The 17,068-nt window shown below is 36.8% G+C and overlaps 1 protein-coding gene across 39 annotated transcripts in view; it reads left to right on the top strand.

Annotated features, from left to right (window-relative positions):
* The window catches only part of SOX6 (SRY-box transcription factor 6), a 389,870-nt gene that overhangs the window by 156,878 nt on the left and 215,924 nt on the right, over positions 1-17,068 (top strand). For 37 of the 39 annotated variants that reach the window (XM_085548565.1, XM_032444750.2, XM_085548579.1 and 34 more), the window contains one exon: positions 13,121-13,364. In XM_085548565.1, coding sequence (XP_085404691.1) covers positions 13,125-13,364 — 240 coding nt within the window. In that variant the 5' untranslated portion in view covers positions 13,121-13,124. Of the gene's footprint in view, positions 1-6,297; positions 6,378-13,120; positions 13,365-17,068 lie in introns of those variants that run through there. The other 2 variants (XM_085548581.1, XM_085548558.1) reach the window with 1 other exon arrangement.

The following is a 17,068-nucleotide window of genomic DNA, read 5'->3' as shown; positions in this document are numbered from 1 at the left end:
CAGTGTCAACAAACATTTCTCCCTCTATTTACTGGCTGATTTAAGTAAACTGTAGCTTGTGACACAGTATAGTAAATTAATAATGGCTGAGCCATGGAATAAATACAACTTCACAAGTCTACTTAGAGAAATAAATCATTGTAAGGAATGATTTCTTTGTTTTCTAGTGTGAAGAGACTTGTTCAGTTATGAACATGTTATGAACTTGATTTGAGATTTGTCTTCTGCTGCAGATTTTGCCTCTCACAGGGATATGAGGAGGCTGGAAGTCAGGCTTGTGTGCTCTTGGCTTCCTTTGTTTCCATGGGTTAATTCATTAAAGTCACTGTGTCTCAGTTTCTTCCTTTGTAAAGTGCAAGGGCTGGGAGATTTGGTTAGTAAAGGAGAAGATATTTTGAGATTTGTGGAACACGAGAAGTTGCGCTGATTGCCAAAATATTAGACTGCTTCAAAATAACTCAGAAAGGAAACCCACAATGGAGGCACCTGTTCCAGAGGTGCCACTTCCAGCCCTGTCCCCCCCCTCCTCTGAAAGGAGGTGACAACTTGCCCCAAACCTGCCTCCTTCCTGCCTGTACCTCCCTGCTGGCTCCAGGTACTGCCATGGTGCCTGACAGTCTTGCCCTGCTTGAAGCAGCTCCCAAAAACCCCAATGATAAAAAATGATTCAGCAGAAAAATAACTGAAAATGCCATTGCTTTCTTCCTGTTTGCACTCCGTTTTTATCAGGGCAAAAGTACAGTGATGGGCACTTCCTCTGTTCCTGTCCCCTCAGCCCCACTCTGTGTGGTCATGTGAAGGCTTCAGAGCAGTTGCTGTGGACTGATTTGGGCTGGTAGAATTAGCATAGAGCCTGTGCCTGCTGTGCTGGGGGTCTTCTGTATTTGGATGACCCCATCTTGTTCATGACCTTGCTCTGTGGGAGCTGCTGGACTGCAGTGCTTTGCCAAGTAGTAACATAAGAATCCATGTTCAAATTAAAACCTAAAACTGGTTTTGTTTCTCTCTGTGTGTTTGATTCTTCCCAGAATTATCATCTGATGTTAGCACGTTTGCCAGTTGGAGAAACAAGTTCTGTAATTTTTCTGAAAGTGCTTGTCTGTGTAAGTGAAGTGATCTCGTTAGTCTGAATTGGCTAAAGAGGAATAGGTTAAAAAGTAAAGAGAGGAATACATATAGTCATTAGTACTCAGAGTGTGCCTTACCACATTTTGCATTTATCTTTGATGAGTGGTTGAGGAGTATTATCATGGCATATGATCCACATTAATAAAGTAGTGGTAGTAAGTTTTTCACTGTAAACACAGTCATTTCATTTGCAGTAGGGCCCAGTTGATTTTTACTATGCCAAGAGAAGTTGTGAGGGCTACATCTTCAGCTGAATAAAGAGGTTTCAATTAACTTCAGTACAGCTGTTCTGACTTACAGTATCTGAGGATCTGGACCAAATTTGAAAGTCTGCAACAATTCTATGCTTGTGTCATAATTTCTAGATTAAAAGATCCATTTCTTTTCAATTTTATTCCTATTTGGTTTAAACCACAGACGTGGGACTGTTTCGTTGGTGGTACGTGGTAAGGATGTTGGCTGTACCAACTGAATGTCTGTAAAGCTATACGTTCTGTATAGTAATGCTTTGCTAACTGATAATTGAGCTATCAACAAGTATGCACGAGAAAACAAGACTGTTAGATTTTGTTAATAGAATAGTCTGTGCGTAGGACGCACTGTTTGCGTGTCTATTATAAATTATTACCAATAAACATAAGTGAGGAACTGTTACAAAATATAGCCGTGAGCAAAAATTGACACTGTTTGAAATGATGAGACTTCTTTACATATGCATATCATATGCTTTATCCTTAAAACATAGGAAAAAATGGGTCAGAGATGAAAACCACAACAGAGAGCTGTGTATTTCAATGGTAAACATACTGCATCACAAGCTATAATAGAATATTTCAGTGTTTCAGCTAAAATCATTTCTAAGGGATCTAATTGAATTTAAATGTTAAGGATAAAAACCTTTACACTCACTAACAATATTTTAGGTTTGCATTTTAGACATTTGGGGTTTTTTGCTTTCTAATTTTTCTAGGAACAACTTCAATGGATTGGATCTTTGCTTCATGTTCTGGTTTTTGGGGTTTTTGGTTTTCTCTTTATTCTCATAGTTGTGCTTAATGGTATTCTTTGGCACACAGAAATACTAAAATGGAACTTGAGCACTAGGAAATGTGGGGGCAGTTGAGAGCTTGGGCATGTTTCACCTTTCCCGTTGCGACTGATTTTACTTTGCATGTTTCCTTTTACTTGTTACAGATCAGATGAAAATTAGATAGTTGATAATCCTCAGTTACTGCAAATTATTTCTTCCTAACAATTTTGTGGCATTTTGTAGATCTGAAACCAGAAGACAGGGAAATTCTGTAGCTTCCTTTCTAGATGATTCAGTTTCCAAGCACTGTATGTAGACTCTGCTAGCTCTCTCTAACCTGAATGGTGGTGCTGTGTCAATTTTACTTGTGGCAATTACTTTTTAAGTGTCCTCTGTTTCTTTTCAGTGCATATGCAAACACTTTAATGGAGCCCTTAAAAATACTAATAAAAAGCTGTGTTTTGGGAAGCTGCTTAGTATTAGAGTCTGATTTGATTTTAGTTTTCCAAATTATGATGAAAATACTTGAAATTGTTGGTTTAGTATGTCTTACTAAGACTATGAACGAACTATCTCTTTGTTTTTTATTTAAGTTGCTTTAGAAGGAAAAGTCAGTTAAAAGTGGTGTAGATTTCATCTGTGGACCTTGTGAAAAGGATAGGAAGTTCAAAGTCTCAATACACTGAACTTTAAATTGTTTACATTTCTTAATGACAACTGATTAGTTTAATTAATAGAGGATATAATATTTTGTTTTATTTGTATTTTTAGGCTGTTTCAATTATTTCTCTTTTTGTCTTAATCTTTTTACACGGAAATAAATTCACATTAAAAACTGGTGTCCCACCTGTTCACACTTGTGCAGCCTAAGCAGTGGAGGGCTGGTGGGAAGAAGGAGAGAATTACTGTGCTGTTGTACTTGAGAACAGTGATAATCTGAGGTAGAGATCTCTGAAATACTTCCCAGGTAGTTTCAGCTGGGCATGGTATCCCCTGTAGTATTCTTCTAAAACTTATCCTTTATCCCAGTAGTAGCTGCAGCTAACTGGTTAATCAGGTGGTTTCTGTAAAGGGTCTGTAAACACATTCTAGGGTTCCCATTCTTTGCGTATGTGAAGATCAGATTGTATAAGCCTTTGTTCAAAAACCAAAGAAACTCTGCACAGTGCTGCCTCATGAGAACCTGTTTACAAGGATTCTGCCAAAAACTTCACCTTCTCATTTGTGGAAAGGAAGGAGGGCATTTTTACTAGTTCGGTTTTATCTGATCAAAATGCCCGTGACATCCTAATTTTCGCGGGTCTTCACTACATTTTTCCCTCTGTTCCCACTGACCCATATTCCAATCCATGCTCCTGTTTTTGCTGTGTAACGCCTTGCAAACAATGCCACAATGAGGTGAGAGAGCTGGAGTCTATCCAGTCTTGAAGGTAGTGGATGAGAAAGTGCAGTGTTGTGTGATGCAACATAGTGCACAACAGCGAGGATCACTGGCCAAACCCTGCATTCAGGTTTTAGCTGGAAGGCCCAGCCTTTTGGTACTGATGGTGCCAGCTGAGAACCTTGCAGAAGTCAAGTTCCTCTGCACACATCACTTGTTACCAGTTGCCAGCGGTGTTCTTGGGTACATGGAGCCTTACCCTCTTCTGCAGGGCTAGTGATGTACTCCAGTAGCCACTGTGCTTACATTCTCTCCAAGGGTTAGGACTGCATATGACAATGGTACGATTGGGCAGTGTGGCAAAAAGCTTCTTGTCCCTTGCTGCCCTTATTGAGTGGAAAACCAATTTCAATTGAAATTTCAATTTCAGTGGAAAACCGATGTCCAAGGCAAAGTCTTCAGTTTGCATATTTTCTCCATTTTTTAACTCCAGCAATTCTGGTGCAACTTCAGAAGTATCAGAAAGTGATGTGCTTTTGCATCAGTGAATGTTCTGTGACTAGAATCTTAATATAGGAAAATATAATCCAAAGTATCACTCTATAATGCAAGCTGTTCAACTAGAATTTAAGTTTAGCTTCATTTCTGTGATCTAGACGAAAATGTTTTTTTTTTTAAGTATACACCCTGCCCTGGATACTCCTTTATATTTTATAGGGTGCCCAGATCTACTGTAGATATAAGACAGTTTCTGGTTGAGTTCTCCATGTTACCAAAATTTCACTCCTGACTATGAAGCTTGCTAAAGAGTCCAAAATAATCTGTAGTGAAAATGTTGGTTCTCATGTAGTCAGATTACCCCCTACAAAACATTTTCTTTGGTTTTTAATATCCTGAAAGCCACAGCTCTGAGGCAGTCTGCAGTTCAAACTTCATTTTCAGTTCTTAGAGTGAAGTCATTTAAGTAAATAAACAGAAGTGGCACGTCATTTATAGCTTGTGCCAAAGTATGCCATATGCCAGTCGGAATTAATTTGTATGAATCCTCATATATGTGAGCTTATAATAATCATAATGCAGATACACACTTATGCACACTTGCAATACTTTAAATGTGGACAGGTACCATCCTACCATAGCTCTGCTTACTTTTAGTGTGTCTTGAATCACCTTCCTTAACTGTTTTTTTTCACTTAATGAAAGGCATATAAATCTCATTGCTAAATAACGCTATGATATTTGATAGTAAAAATGAAATCCCTCCTACTTTTCTTTGTGAATAGCCAGATGGATGTGTTTATCCTTTAGAGAAATTTAGACTTGATATTTTTGTTACGTTTTGTTTTCTTGCTGGTAATTATGTTGGCACTTTGCTGATCCCCAGTTGCGCATTATTACAATGGAAGGTGACAATTTGATTGTCTTCAGTTGGAGAAACAAGTAATTTTATATTCACCAAGCTGTCAGGTAACACTACCTCCCAGTACTAAGAGCTCCTGGCAATATGGTTTGGCACCTATATTTAATTGCTTTGATGCTTGCATAACCTCTACTGAATCAGAAATAGTTTGTCTGCTAGAAATGTTTTTAGATTTGTAGTGTAAGGTTTTGATTAAAAGGACTGTTGTTTTGTGTTACATGGAGGTAGTAATTAGGTGGTTTAGTGCAACTGGTTACAGGAGAGCCTGAAACTGAGACTCCTCAGTGCCTGCCAAGCTGATCTGCTCGACTGAGAACCCAGAATTCAGAAGACTGGGAAGAGGGAGGGGCAGGAAATCTGACTGGGGACAAAACGTTTCACTTCTGTATTAGGCTGTGCAGGGGAATGGCACGTGACCTTGTGTTTTTGCACCTGTAGGATGGTAAATTTAGTGTGTAACTTAGCACATGGCATCTTAGTACCTCCTAAAGATTATATGGTGGAATAAAAAAAAGGTCAGTATGCTGTATTTTACCATTGAAGTTGGTGTCTCCTAGAGCAATGAAAAGATTTAGGGAACCTTTCAGGAACTCCTTGCCCTCCAGGTTCAGGTTTGGTCAGAAGAATTTTGAATTATTAGAACGTGTTCTTAACAGGCTTTATTAGGGGAAAAAAATAAATCTAGTCTTGAATACACTCTCGAGTCCAAGTCTAAATGTGCTAAAATAAATTCTTAGTATTTTTAGTCATCCTTTATCAAAATAATTTATGTAATCCTTTATCTAAACAATTAAGTTATTCTCTTCCATGTGAATTAATGCTTATTTATAGCAACCATTGTTTTTTAATTTTATTCTTAACAATTGCTTTTATTTATATTGTCTATTCTGTTACTTGCTGCCTAAAACAACAAATCCTAATAAGTTGCTGATGGATAAGTTCTTGGCGTGTTCCCCCTTGTTCCCATAGTTATTGGTAAAGATAGCTGAAAGTCAGTACTGCCTTTTTTCTTTTTTCCAACAGTAGGAAATTGGATATGCAGAGACACATGGTGTAGTCATAGGACTTTAAAGGCAGTCGTCTCTGAGAGGCCAATACCAACCAATTAAACAGAGGTGGTTACGTGATGTAACATTATCAGGAGAAACAATTCATGAGTCAAAGCATTCCAGGGCATATGAGCTCCAGTCCAAAGAACAGTCTCAAGCTGCTTAAATAAAGTGACAGGAATATTGTCAGCTAAATATAAACTATAGAAAATATTAACTTCAGTGACTGAAGATGAGCACAGCCCAGGTGCTAAATGATTATTCTTTCACTGCCCTTTACTACTTTCAGTGCGAATTCACCTTTGGCATGTTTCAGTGAAATCTCCTGGCAGTAAATAGAGAGAATGGAACAGTTAGCCTTCTAGAAAGGTAGGTTTATTTTTTGCGTTTTATGACTCCAAGTAAACACTTGAGATTTTCACTGAAAATCATCAGGGGCTGCGAGGCTGTTTAGCTACATCCATTTTAATGTTTTCAACAATTGGATGGATAGCCAGGAACTTGTTCCCCACCCCTAATATTTTATTGTGGCTACATGGCTGGAGCAGCTTACTTTAATGGCAGAAAGAGAAAGGCTTTCCAAAAAATTTCCGAAGGGCTGTTAGCTCTCACATTGTTTGACTATGAGTAAGAAGTACTGTAAAAAGTTGTTCCAAGCTCTGTGAGCCTTGAGGAAGTTTGAACCTGAAGTTAAACTTTGCGACTTGCATTCATATCTATTAAGAGAAGTGTAATTTGGCTGGTTTGGAAAAACAAATGCAAGAATAGCTCTGCCTGTATATCTTGGAAGCTGTGGGTGTATTGCTTAGCTTGATGCTTATCTTAGAGATTTGGGTGCCCAGTTAACATACTGCTGTCATTTCTTGAATTATATTTACTTCCATTTTCACAGACTTTTTTCTTTTTTTTTTCCCCCAAGGTAATTCCTAAAACTACCTTAAACTGTCTAATATTGAAATATTGTTTATGATTGATATGTGACTAATTACGATAACTATAACTAATAAACTATAGTGTTTCTGCAAAATGAAACCTAGGAAGAGCTTGGGGGAGATGAGCTGATTTGTATAAGGCCTTGCTGTGGCTTTGAACAAGAAACAGAGATTGGGAGACGTTTTTCTTTGCTGTGTTAGATATTGTACAGGGATTTATGTTAGGCTGTGGGGCCCTGGGAGACCGAAGTCTTTTACTGGTCATTCATTTGTGTTACTAAGGCTCCTTCAAATCAGATATGAGATTTCATAATTTTTGGAAATAGCTGTTTTTTTCTAAAATGGCAGGCAGATTACAGCATTAGATTTACAATGAACTGTGTTAGTGTGTCCACATAACATTGTTTTCCAGAGGCAAAGCTACAAAATGTTTGGGCTGTCGGCAAAGCATTTTCATTTTTCTTTAAGTCTTTCTGCCCACTGCTGTAACTGCTATTTGTATAAATAAAAATTAAAGATCAGTCTTCCTGAATATTTCAACTACAATAAACTAATATTCAGTCAGAAATAAACAAAGTATTCCAGCAACTAGTATGCAGTGATGTCAGTTTGTCCCATGCTATATCAGGCCCATACTTAGATGAACTTCCGTGGCAGAACAGTTTTCATAAAGAGTGCTCTGTGGGCATACACTTGTGTCTCAGGGGAGGTCTGAGAATCCATGAAAAAAACAGGGTTATTGACTGCTAAGCTGCTGGGCCATAGCTGCTAAAGAGGATGCTGTGGGCACTGCAGGCAAAGACAAATATGCAGTGCATTTATTTTTTCACAAATCTGAGTGCTGACTTTGTAAGGGAGGGCCCTGCAAGTCGTTTGCAAAGTTATAAGAGAGGTGTGAGCATTTGTTGCTCTTTTAGAGCGCGGGGGGCGCATGCTAAGCTACTGGGGCTGCTTTTTACTTTTCACTAACCCCAAGTTAGCATAAAAATTCAGAAGGAAGTATTTAAAAGGTTATGAGTACTTCTAAAAATGGTTTATTTTAATTTATTTAGTTCTGGAGTCACTGAAGCACTTAGACATGTGCTTAACTTTTTGAAACAGAGTAGTCCAATTTGAAATTAGTGGACTGCTTGCATACTTACAGTTAATCATGCACTTAAGTACTTTAATCTGGCACTTTGGGGAAAAGGAATGGAGACTGTTCATAAAAGCTCTGTAAGTGAATGTATTTCTAATCTAATCGGATTCCAATCTACTGTTGGAGCTGTAGACCTGGGTTATGTCTATACTGCAGTCAGTAAAGCAGGATGAATTAGTCCATCTGAGTACCACGCTACTGTGCTTGGAGTGCTATCAGAAATGAGCCTGTTTAAAATTTGTTTGGATATTCTACGATTACAAAGGCGTCATTTATGTGTCTGCAGCGTAGTCATGCCTTTACATTTCTGAAAGCTTTGAGAGGGTGGAGCAGAGCAGAAGTTCATTGCTGGCCAAATACAGGTCTGCTTTGTCATTTACCTTGTTGTTATTGCTTAGTTTATATGCTTTTGAAATAGTGTCTGGTCTACTGTGCTGTTGTTATGAGTTATCATTGATTCTAAAGCATCCATCAAAAAAAGAACAGGCAAGGAGAAACAACAGAAAAGTCTTAGGAAAAAAAAAAGTAAAGGATAAATGAAAAGTATAATTGTTTGCATTTAGGAATGTATAACAGTGTCTATAGAAAAAAAGGAAAACTGATGCTTGAGAATCTGACTGATAGTCTTCATTGGAGCAGAAACAGTTTATTCTCTAGATTAATGTATAAGTTATATCATATATATTATACACTCATCCATTTAGTTTTATGCAGGTGAAACCACTTAGCCCTTCAGTTTTGGTTTTAATATCTTGATGTTGAGTCTGACTGAAAATGCAGTCCAATCCTTGCCTTTGATAAAAGAACCCACTCTTTTTCATCTTCAAGTTCAGAATGAGAATTTATTTTAGTTTTGGAAAATTAAAGTGCAGTTTTTTTCTAATTCTCTAAGTTGAGTAAATGAAAGGACTCCAGATAATTAGGGCTCTTTCTAACTTTTTTCATACCCACTAGGTACATTTTCTACCTTTAGTGATTGCAGTGTTCAGCTAATCTGTCAATTTAACCAAAGCAACAATTTCACAATGTAGTTTTCTTTCTGATTGTGTGCTGTGTAATCAATATACTGATATAATGTGAGTGTAATTTCCTCTCTTATTTTATCTCCACTGCACAGTATTATAAATAAACAGCTAAAAAAGAAAAAAGAAAGAAAAGCACCAAACAAATCTGTTGCATCTTCTTTTAAGATTGTACCACTGTAGACACTTGTTCTAGTAAAGTAGAATTGGACCCACTTGATTGCATTTAAATTTTTCATGCTTCAGCAGTTTGTCTGGGAGCACAGTAAAGAAAACCCCCCGAGCGAGGATAGTTTAGAATAATAGAACTTGATTTTGTGTATTATAGCGGCACCATTTGCGCTGCTGTAGTTAGGGTTGTGTCAGCACTTCCATTATAAACCCCTGTTTGCAGGGGTTATAACTAGGGAGATATTTTTTATCAGAAACTTTTTTTTTTTTTTAAATCATTTGAGTGAATTTAATTGATAATAGAAGGAAAAATAAATTAGTAAATTTCAGATACCTTTTACAAGCCATACTTAATATTGAGTTTTTGTTTTTTTTTTTCTTTCACCGGAGATTTTAAATGTAAAGTTGTGAAGTTAAAATGGTGTAAAATTAGGCTGTTTTTTGTGCTCGTGGTTTAACATTAAAATGTTTAAACATGACCTCTTCTATGGTTTGATGTTACTATAAACTACTTGAGTGATCCAGATCCCCCTCGCTTCAGTCTGATAAAGTCTTGAGTTATTGGCCGAATTCTGCCTTTGGACCTTATGGACTTGTATGGAATGACTTATCCTGGTCAAGTAAGATCAAATATAAAGAGTACAAACCTGCAGGAAGTCATTGACTGGATGACAGCCAGTCACACAATTTATACGGTTTGTACAGTTTAACTGGTCATAATCCTGCCATGATCAATATTTGGAGCATAACCTGGGACCCCTGGAATACCTGCACAGGTGAGGGTATTGATTTAGTTAATGATTGTGCTGCAAAAAGCAGCTGGAGGCTTTGACCTATCCGGGTCCTGCATCTCTGTCCCTTTTACCCTAGTGTTTAAAATCTAGCAGTCAAAGGCTGGAAAGGAATTATGAAGTGCTTGATCTCTGGCCATGATAGCAGCACTAGCTACTGGAGTTCCAACAGAGCTATGGAGAGAGAGGGAAGGAAGATAAACAGGCCTCTGAAAACCATGATGAGGAGAGTGGGTGCCTGGGGGGCTCTGCTGAGTTCCTCTTTGTAGGCTTCAGGCCTACAGTTAACAGTAAAATCCCAGCATGAAAATGTGTCTGACCATAGGGTAGTAGTGGAGAAAATGGGTTGGAGGAGCTCAGAAGCACCTGATGTCTGCTCTTTACCCATTCTGCTAGCCTAGTGCAGAAAAGAATTGCCGGGCACAACTAGAGATAGGTAGTGAATGTGACTTTGTCAATACAATTTTATTTTTAAGGATATCTCCTTTTCTAGTTGCAATGAAATTAAGAAGAGAACATTATACAGCTTTGTGTTTATGTGTTTAAAACACAGTGAAGAAGAGGGAAGCCTATTAGCATACATGGCAGGGGAAAGGTGCTTCCACTCGAGCACATTACCAGCAGATAGCTTTACTGAGTGGTCACTTGAGGAAATACCAAAAGCCTGTTTACGAAATAGAGGTGAAGCCTTTCTAGACTAATTATATTCAGCATGTAATTTCTAAACTTCAGTCTGAATTTTGATTTTCAATTAACATTCCCAATTTGAAGATAATTTTCTATTTAATGTAATTGCAGGAAATAATTTATTGGCTGATTAAGACTGAGGGCCCAGCCTTCCTTAAGAAAACAGTCCCTAACAAACCAGCCTTTAAAGCCAACTCGTAGCTTTGGACAGATTCAGCCTATTTTTGCAGCTGCAGAGTTGTGTTTAATTAGGATTGTGCACTATTATTCATCGGTGCAGTTAGTAGTTGAAATTATTCTTAAGAGACATTTTCATTTCGAGTTTTGTGTCATGATTAATTTATGGCGAAGAAACAGCCATATCTATTGCTTTTTGCAGAAGCTTGTTCGGTTTGAAACGAGAATCAAATCTGTTGAGAAGGTGAATGCAAGGAAAATCCCTTATTGTGACTTTCAGTTTTAATGCCTAGTTTTCAAATCGTATAGAGTGTGGTAAGATTACTTTTATTTTCATGTGAGTGATTACATTTACATGACTATTTTAATGAGAAAAAGGAAAGTAAACCTTTTATTTCATCTTGGATCACAGCAATTATGAGCCAGAACCTTTTGAAGTACATGCAGTAATGCCGGCTGCTGAACTCTTGGCATGTTCTCTGCAGCATCAACACGAATTCTTTAGTGTAGTACGAATGTAATACACGGTTTAAATTCCTCAGTTCTGCTTATTGGCAGCATTGATATTAGACTGCCACTTACTCTTAGGCTTCCCTAAAGAAAATGCAAATGTTTTTTCCCCCACCAGCATCGAGTTTAAGAGGCAGGATTATCTCTATTTACAGAATTGTTATTCTAAATAGGTATCAGTGTTTTAATATGTTTCAAAGCACTTCAAAGCTTGTAATACTTTTATATAGAACTGCACATAATTAGATTAGCTGATCCTATATTAATTTTTTTTTCACTGTAGGATACTAAATCCAAGCTCGCTCATTAATTGTGAGAAATTTAGCATTAGCTGTTAAATCCTATGTGAAACATGGGCTGCTACATAAAAACTACTTTTTAAATTGGAATTAACTTAATTATTTTTCTTTGCACTTGATATTTCCTTCGCTGTAATATTCATGAAAGCATGTGACAGATTTGTAAATTTAACAGTTAGTCTCAGATTTCCAGACCCTTTAATCAGTATTTATTTGTCTGTAGAAACAGTACTAGCAAGTTAATGATTTGCTAATTTGAAAAATGCTCATGTGGTTTCCCATGTTAACTGATTTGTGCATTTTTAAAGAAATGGTATGAAATCAATTATTGTTAAAAAGCAATTAAGGTGAAGATCTTATTCCTTGGTTTCTGTGCAATTTCAGTGTCCAGGATATTCTGAAGTTACTAAAAACTGGGAAAATATCTAATATATTTTAGCTGTCTACTTTCAGGTTTATTAATGGCAGTTTTAACAGTTGAAGTTAATCTTATTAGAAATTTTAAACAAAGTGTTTTAAGGTTTTGTGTTGAAGTCAATTATATTTTCATGTAAGCTTAGTTATGTTTTCATGTGGTGAAAGTGGAGTTTCCATATGTGATACTAGTAAGAGACCATTATTAGAAATAGACTTTTAACATAAATCAATGCATTTATTCATCAGACTTTTAGGTCATTTAAAGTAAATATATCCTGTACTCTATGCTAATTATTTCAGATTTTTAGTTCAAACTGGAAAAGATTAATCACTTATTATCAATCCATTTGATAAACCCTTCACTTTCCCCATGAACATCACAGCATTTTCCAAAAGTAAAAATAGATAAAAATTTAAACAGGTAAGGATTGGGTACAGCTTTAAACAAACAGCAAAAGGGCTGATTTTGAAGAATCTGAAATGGATTTGAGAATTCTCACACCTGCAGAAAATAACTTCTGCTTGCAAAGAATGAGATTAAAAAAACATGTGGGACCTTCTCTAAAAATTTGCTTATAACCTTCAGATTATTAATGTGACTGAGAGTTTAAAACTTGAAATCATATGGTCAATCAACATGAAAATAAAAGTAAGCTAACCTTTTATTTATTTATTTATTTATTCTGACTGAAGAAAGTTACATTGTTTGACAAGTCTAAATGAACAGAATACCATCCCATTAGTAACCCTGACTTTGGACATTAGCAAAAACTTCATCTCAGTGGTTTGGATTTGGTTCCCCAAACCTGTGCTTTTAAGAATACTTTCTTTGACTGCATATTATTTATTTTAATTAATGTAGGCAAGTGTACCTTCTGTACCTTCTGCCTGGTGTGTTTAGAGGACTGTTTGAGTTTGATTTTTTTTGTTTGACACAAATGTTTTCTTTTTGTCTTCTTATTTTGCAGAAGAATGTCTTCCAAGCAGGCTACCTCTCCATTTGCATGTGCAGCTGATGGAGAGGAAACAATGACCCAGGACTTAGCATCACGAGACAAGGAAGAGGGCAACAGTGATCAGCACGCGACCTCTCATCTGCCTCTACACAATGTAATGCACAACAAACCTCACTCTGAGGAGCTACCAACTCTAGTCACGACCATCCAACAAGATGCCGAGTGGGATGGAGTCATCTCAGCCCAACACAGAATGGTGAGTTTCACAGATCTTGAACTAGCTTTCTAAATTAGTATCCTAAGAGGCTGTTCGCTTCTGGTTTGAAAGACATGTTCAGTGGAATCATTCAAGTGTGTGAAGCTTTTTAAATGTTAGCGTTAGCAATAGATCAGCATCAATATGGTATAATTGTAAATTATAACTGTATAGTCTTGTTAAGTATACAAGTCTATATGAATGAGGTCATTTGATGAGTTCACCTTCAGAAAGGAAATGCATCTATTTATCATGTTTTCATTCATACCTTGATTTATGTCATAACCTCTCTAGATCATATATTCAAGCATTAATTTCTGACAGGAGGGTATAGCTCACAACTGTTTGTCATTTGCAAAGTGTTGCATTGAAGGAAGAAACTTTAATGTATTTTTTTATTTCTCTCTCAGAAAGGGAATTCACCAAACCTACAACGTTATAGCTTCACACTACAACAAAGAAGCTGGCATTTTAGTTGACACAATCATCCTGCTATATTTATAAGAAATTATAACTTTTTGTGAAAGGGAAATGTGTTTGAGTAACTGTCATGCTTTTCTACTCTAGATCATCTGTTTCTATACAAGTGACATTAGAAATGATCAGAGTTTTTGTCTGTATTCTCTTCAGTAGCCCACTTAAAATTATTTTGCGGTTGTAATTCTGTCCTTATGCATCCCCCAAACTCTGCAGTAAACGAGTAGACTGAATCAAGACTGAATGGGCACAGCATCTCATTCAATTTGTTTTCCTTGAATGTGTTTATGAGGAACAGAATTAAGGTATGTGCAGCACCCAGATGTGCTGTAAATTTAGAACATAATAATTCCACATTCTCCATAAAGTGACTTTCACAAATGCTGAGTTCACGCAGTTAATGTGTTTTCATAAAAATTTTTCTGCATTTTCGTTAAATATCTATGAGCAGATATTTACTGAGGAAGTCTTGATATTTTTCTTCAGTGCAAATCAGCAGCTAGCATAAAAAATTGTAGATTTTTTTGACATTTCTAAGTAATATTTCAAATTTGTGGAGAAATTATAATTCTATTTCACTAATCAACATAGAGGCTGGAATTCTTCATGCAGTTTGTGTTAGCTACAATTCAAGTGTTAAAGAAATAATAGCACTTAATCTCTGTTATGTTAATACAGGTTTTTGTTTCTTCTCAACATAGAATTGATTCAGACTATCAGACCAAACTAGAGAAGTGTTGCCTAATCTGTAGTGCACCATCTAAGCTATTGCAGGCCTAAGCTACTTGTAAATCTGTGGGCTACTTTTACAAAGAGTTTAAAAGATGCAAATGTAAAAATGGCTTAAAAGAAGAATGGTTATAGATTACTAATTTTGCATGGGCGGTTTTAAGTAGTATACATGGCTTCTATGCAGAATTTTCAGTTGGACCCTTAGGTTGGATGGAAAGTCATTTATTTTTGCACAAATAATGCATAAGTTCATCAGAAAAAATTCAGCCTCCCTCTGTGTTTTCAGGAGGGCAGCCAGGAGATAGAACAGAAAGTGTTGATCAAATCTGCTGATGAAAAATAAATCTGTGAATTCATCAGTTACTTTCCTTTCCATCCAATGAGGCATGTGCATTCTGGGAATTTCAGTCTTAGGACGTTAATACCATAAATGAAGTGACTTTATGTCCCAGAGAGAAAGGTATTTCTAACCTCTGGGGAGCCCCTCAAAGCATTTGCTTTTTATTCAGGCTGTTCTTTTAACTTGAAATAGTAGTAAAAGTGATACAAGCTTGTGCTGTGTGATTATCTATGCTCATTGGCATTGCTCTAAACTAAGCTTATGCTTACAGTACCAGAGTGTGATCTCTGTTTTCCTTCTTAATGCTGCACTACCATGTCAACGCTTGCTGTACCTCTGGACAAGCATGAATCAATACCCAGCTTATCGTGTTTCAGAGCAGGTGCATAAACTTTGCTTGAGTGACTTAGCACCCTGTTTTTTCTCCCTCCTTTTTTCAGTGAACACTCCATCATATACGTAGATGAATGTCCTGAAAATCATTAAAAGTTTCCACAATTCCCTTGGGTCAAATCTTGTGGTGAATGTATGTCATCCTTATTTAGGTAGCTCTCAGCTAAACCAAACACACACACACACACACACATATATATATATATATATATATTTTGCCTAGCTAAAAGCTGGGTGTAATTTACAAGGTTTGGTTAGAAAAACTAAGTTCTTGGGTATTCTATTTGGTTGCACTTACATGAGATGTAAAATGTAAGCAACATTCCAATGTGTTCTGAAGTTAGGTGAGTTAGATCACTGCTGTGAAGTTGTATAAAAACCATTTTTTTCTCTGTAGGGTAACCTTTTTGACATTTTCCCTTACTTATGTCCTTTGTCTGAAATCCTTTAAGCCTCAATTATCTGAAACACTTCAGTCTTCAAGCAGGCATTGATACTGCTAGGAAAAATTCAGAATTTTCCTGATGAGATCAATTTTGTACTCCTCTAAGTGAGAGGATAGGAGTTTCTTTCCTGAGAGGTGAATTCTAGAAGGTGGGTTGGACAGTTTTGAGATAGCAACCTGTTTTCTTCCTAATAAAACCAAACTCCCAGAAGGTAAGTGCTTGCTGACCTTTCACAGACAGATCCTTTCAAAGCAGATTTGAAGAAGCACCTGCTCCTTCCATTTATGCTAAAGGTAAAGGCATTGGTGCTGTCATTAAAATGCATCAATAGTGTGTGCTGCCTGGTTAGAAGATAGCAAATTCACAGAATGCTTTGTCGACATATGGGGAGGAAAAAAAATATTTTTCAAGTGATACCTAATTAAGGGCAAAATTCTGTTTCCTTTGTGCCCTAAAAACTTCTGAGGACGTCACTGGAATTTGTGATAGCACACATGCTAGGAGAGCTGTACAAAGCTAGGTGAAAAAAGATACTATAGCAGGGCAATTCAGCTGAAAAATATCACTGATTTTTTTCTCATTGCTTATGGTATGCAGCGCTTTCTGTAATGTAAGACACCTTTAAACTGCATTGTGTATTATCATAAAAAAACCCCACACTGGCTAGAAATGTTTTCAAACTTTCACTCCCTTTTGATATCAGGCATTGCTTTCCACTGAGTCCTTTGTGTATTCTGAATGTCTGGAAGCCAAAATATTTTGTTTTAACTCCCACTCTGTAGTATTTCCCAGCTGTGTACTTATATGGTGTAATAAAAGGATTTAACAAATGGGAAATAGCAGCTGCATTTGGAAATTCCCTTTGTGCTCCCTTTTCATTTGACAGATTCAGCAATGTGTAACAACTGTAACGTCAGACCTGTAATGACTTACACTGCGAGTATCATATCACCAGCCAATTTGATGTTATAGTGGGGAGAAAATGAAACAACTGAAAGATTTGGGCCTGTAATCTCTTATTGCTGAGCTGAAAGAATTTGTGTGTGTATTTCTAATTATAACTTAATATGAAAATACCTGGACATGTGGGTATTTATTGTTGCCTGTAGTTCAACTAGAATATAAGTGCTATTTTAGGCTGAGGATATTGTCTTTTTGCTGCAGTGAATTGGAGTGGGGAGGGGGGTGGGGGGGGATGTCAAAGTGTTACTAAGATAACAGGGAAGCAACTCTTCTGCCTTCTGCCATGGACACTGAGTAACAGACAGGAAATTTCCTAAGTTGCATCCAAAAACTGTCTCCCTTGGGGCAAGAGA

Source organism: Coturnix japonica, chromosome 5, assembly GCF_054131305.1.
Source record: "Coturnix japonica strain WE chromosome 5, WE-NBRP24, whole genome shotgun sequence".
NCBI lineage: Eukaryota > Metazoa > Chordata > Aves > Galliformes > Phasianidae > Coturnix > Coturnix japonica.
Note: the sequence above shows the minus strand (reverse complement) of the source record. Positions and strands in the feature narration are given on the sequence as shown.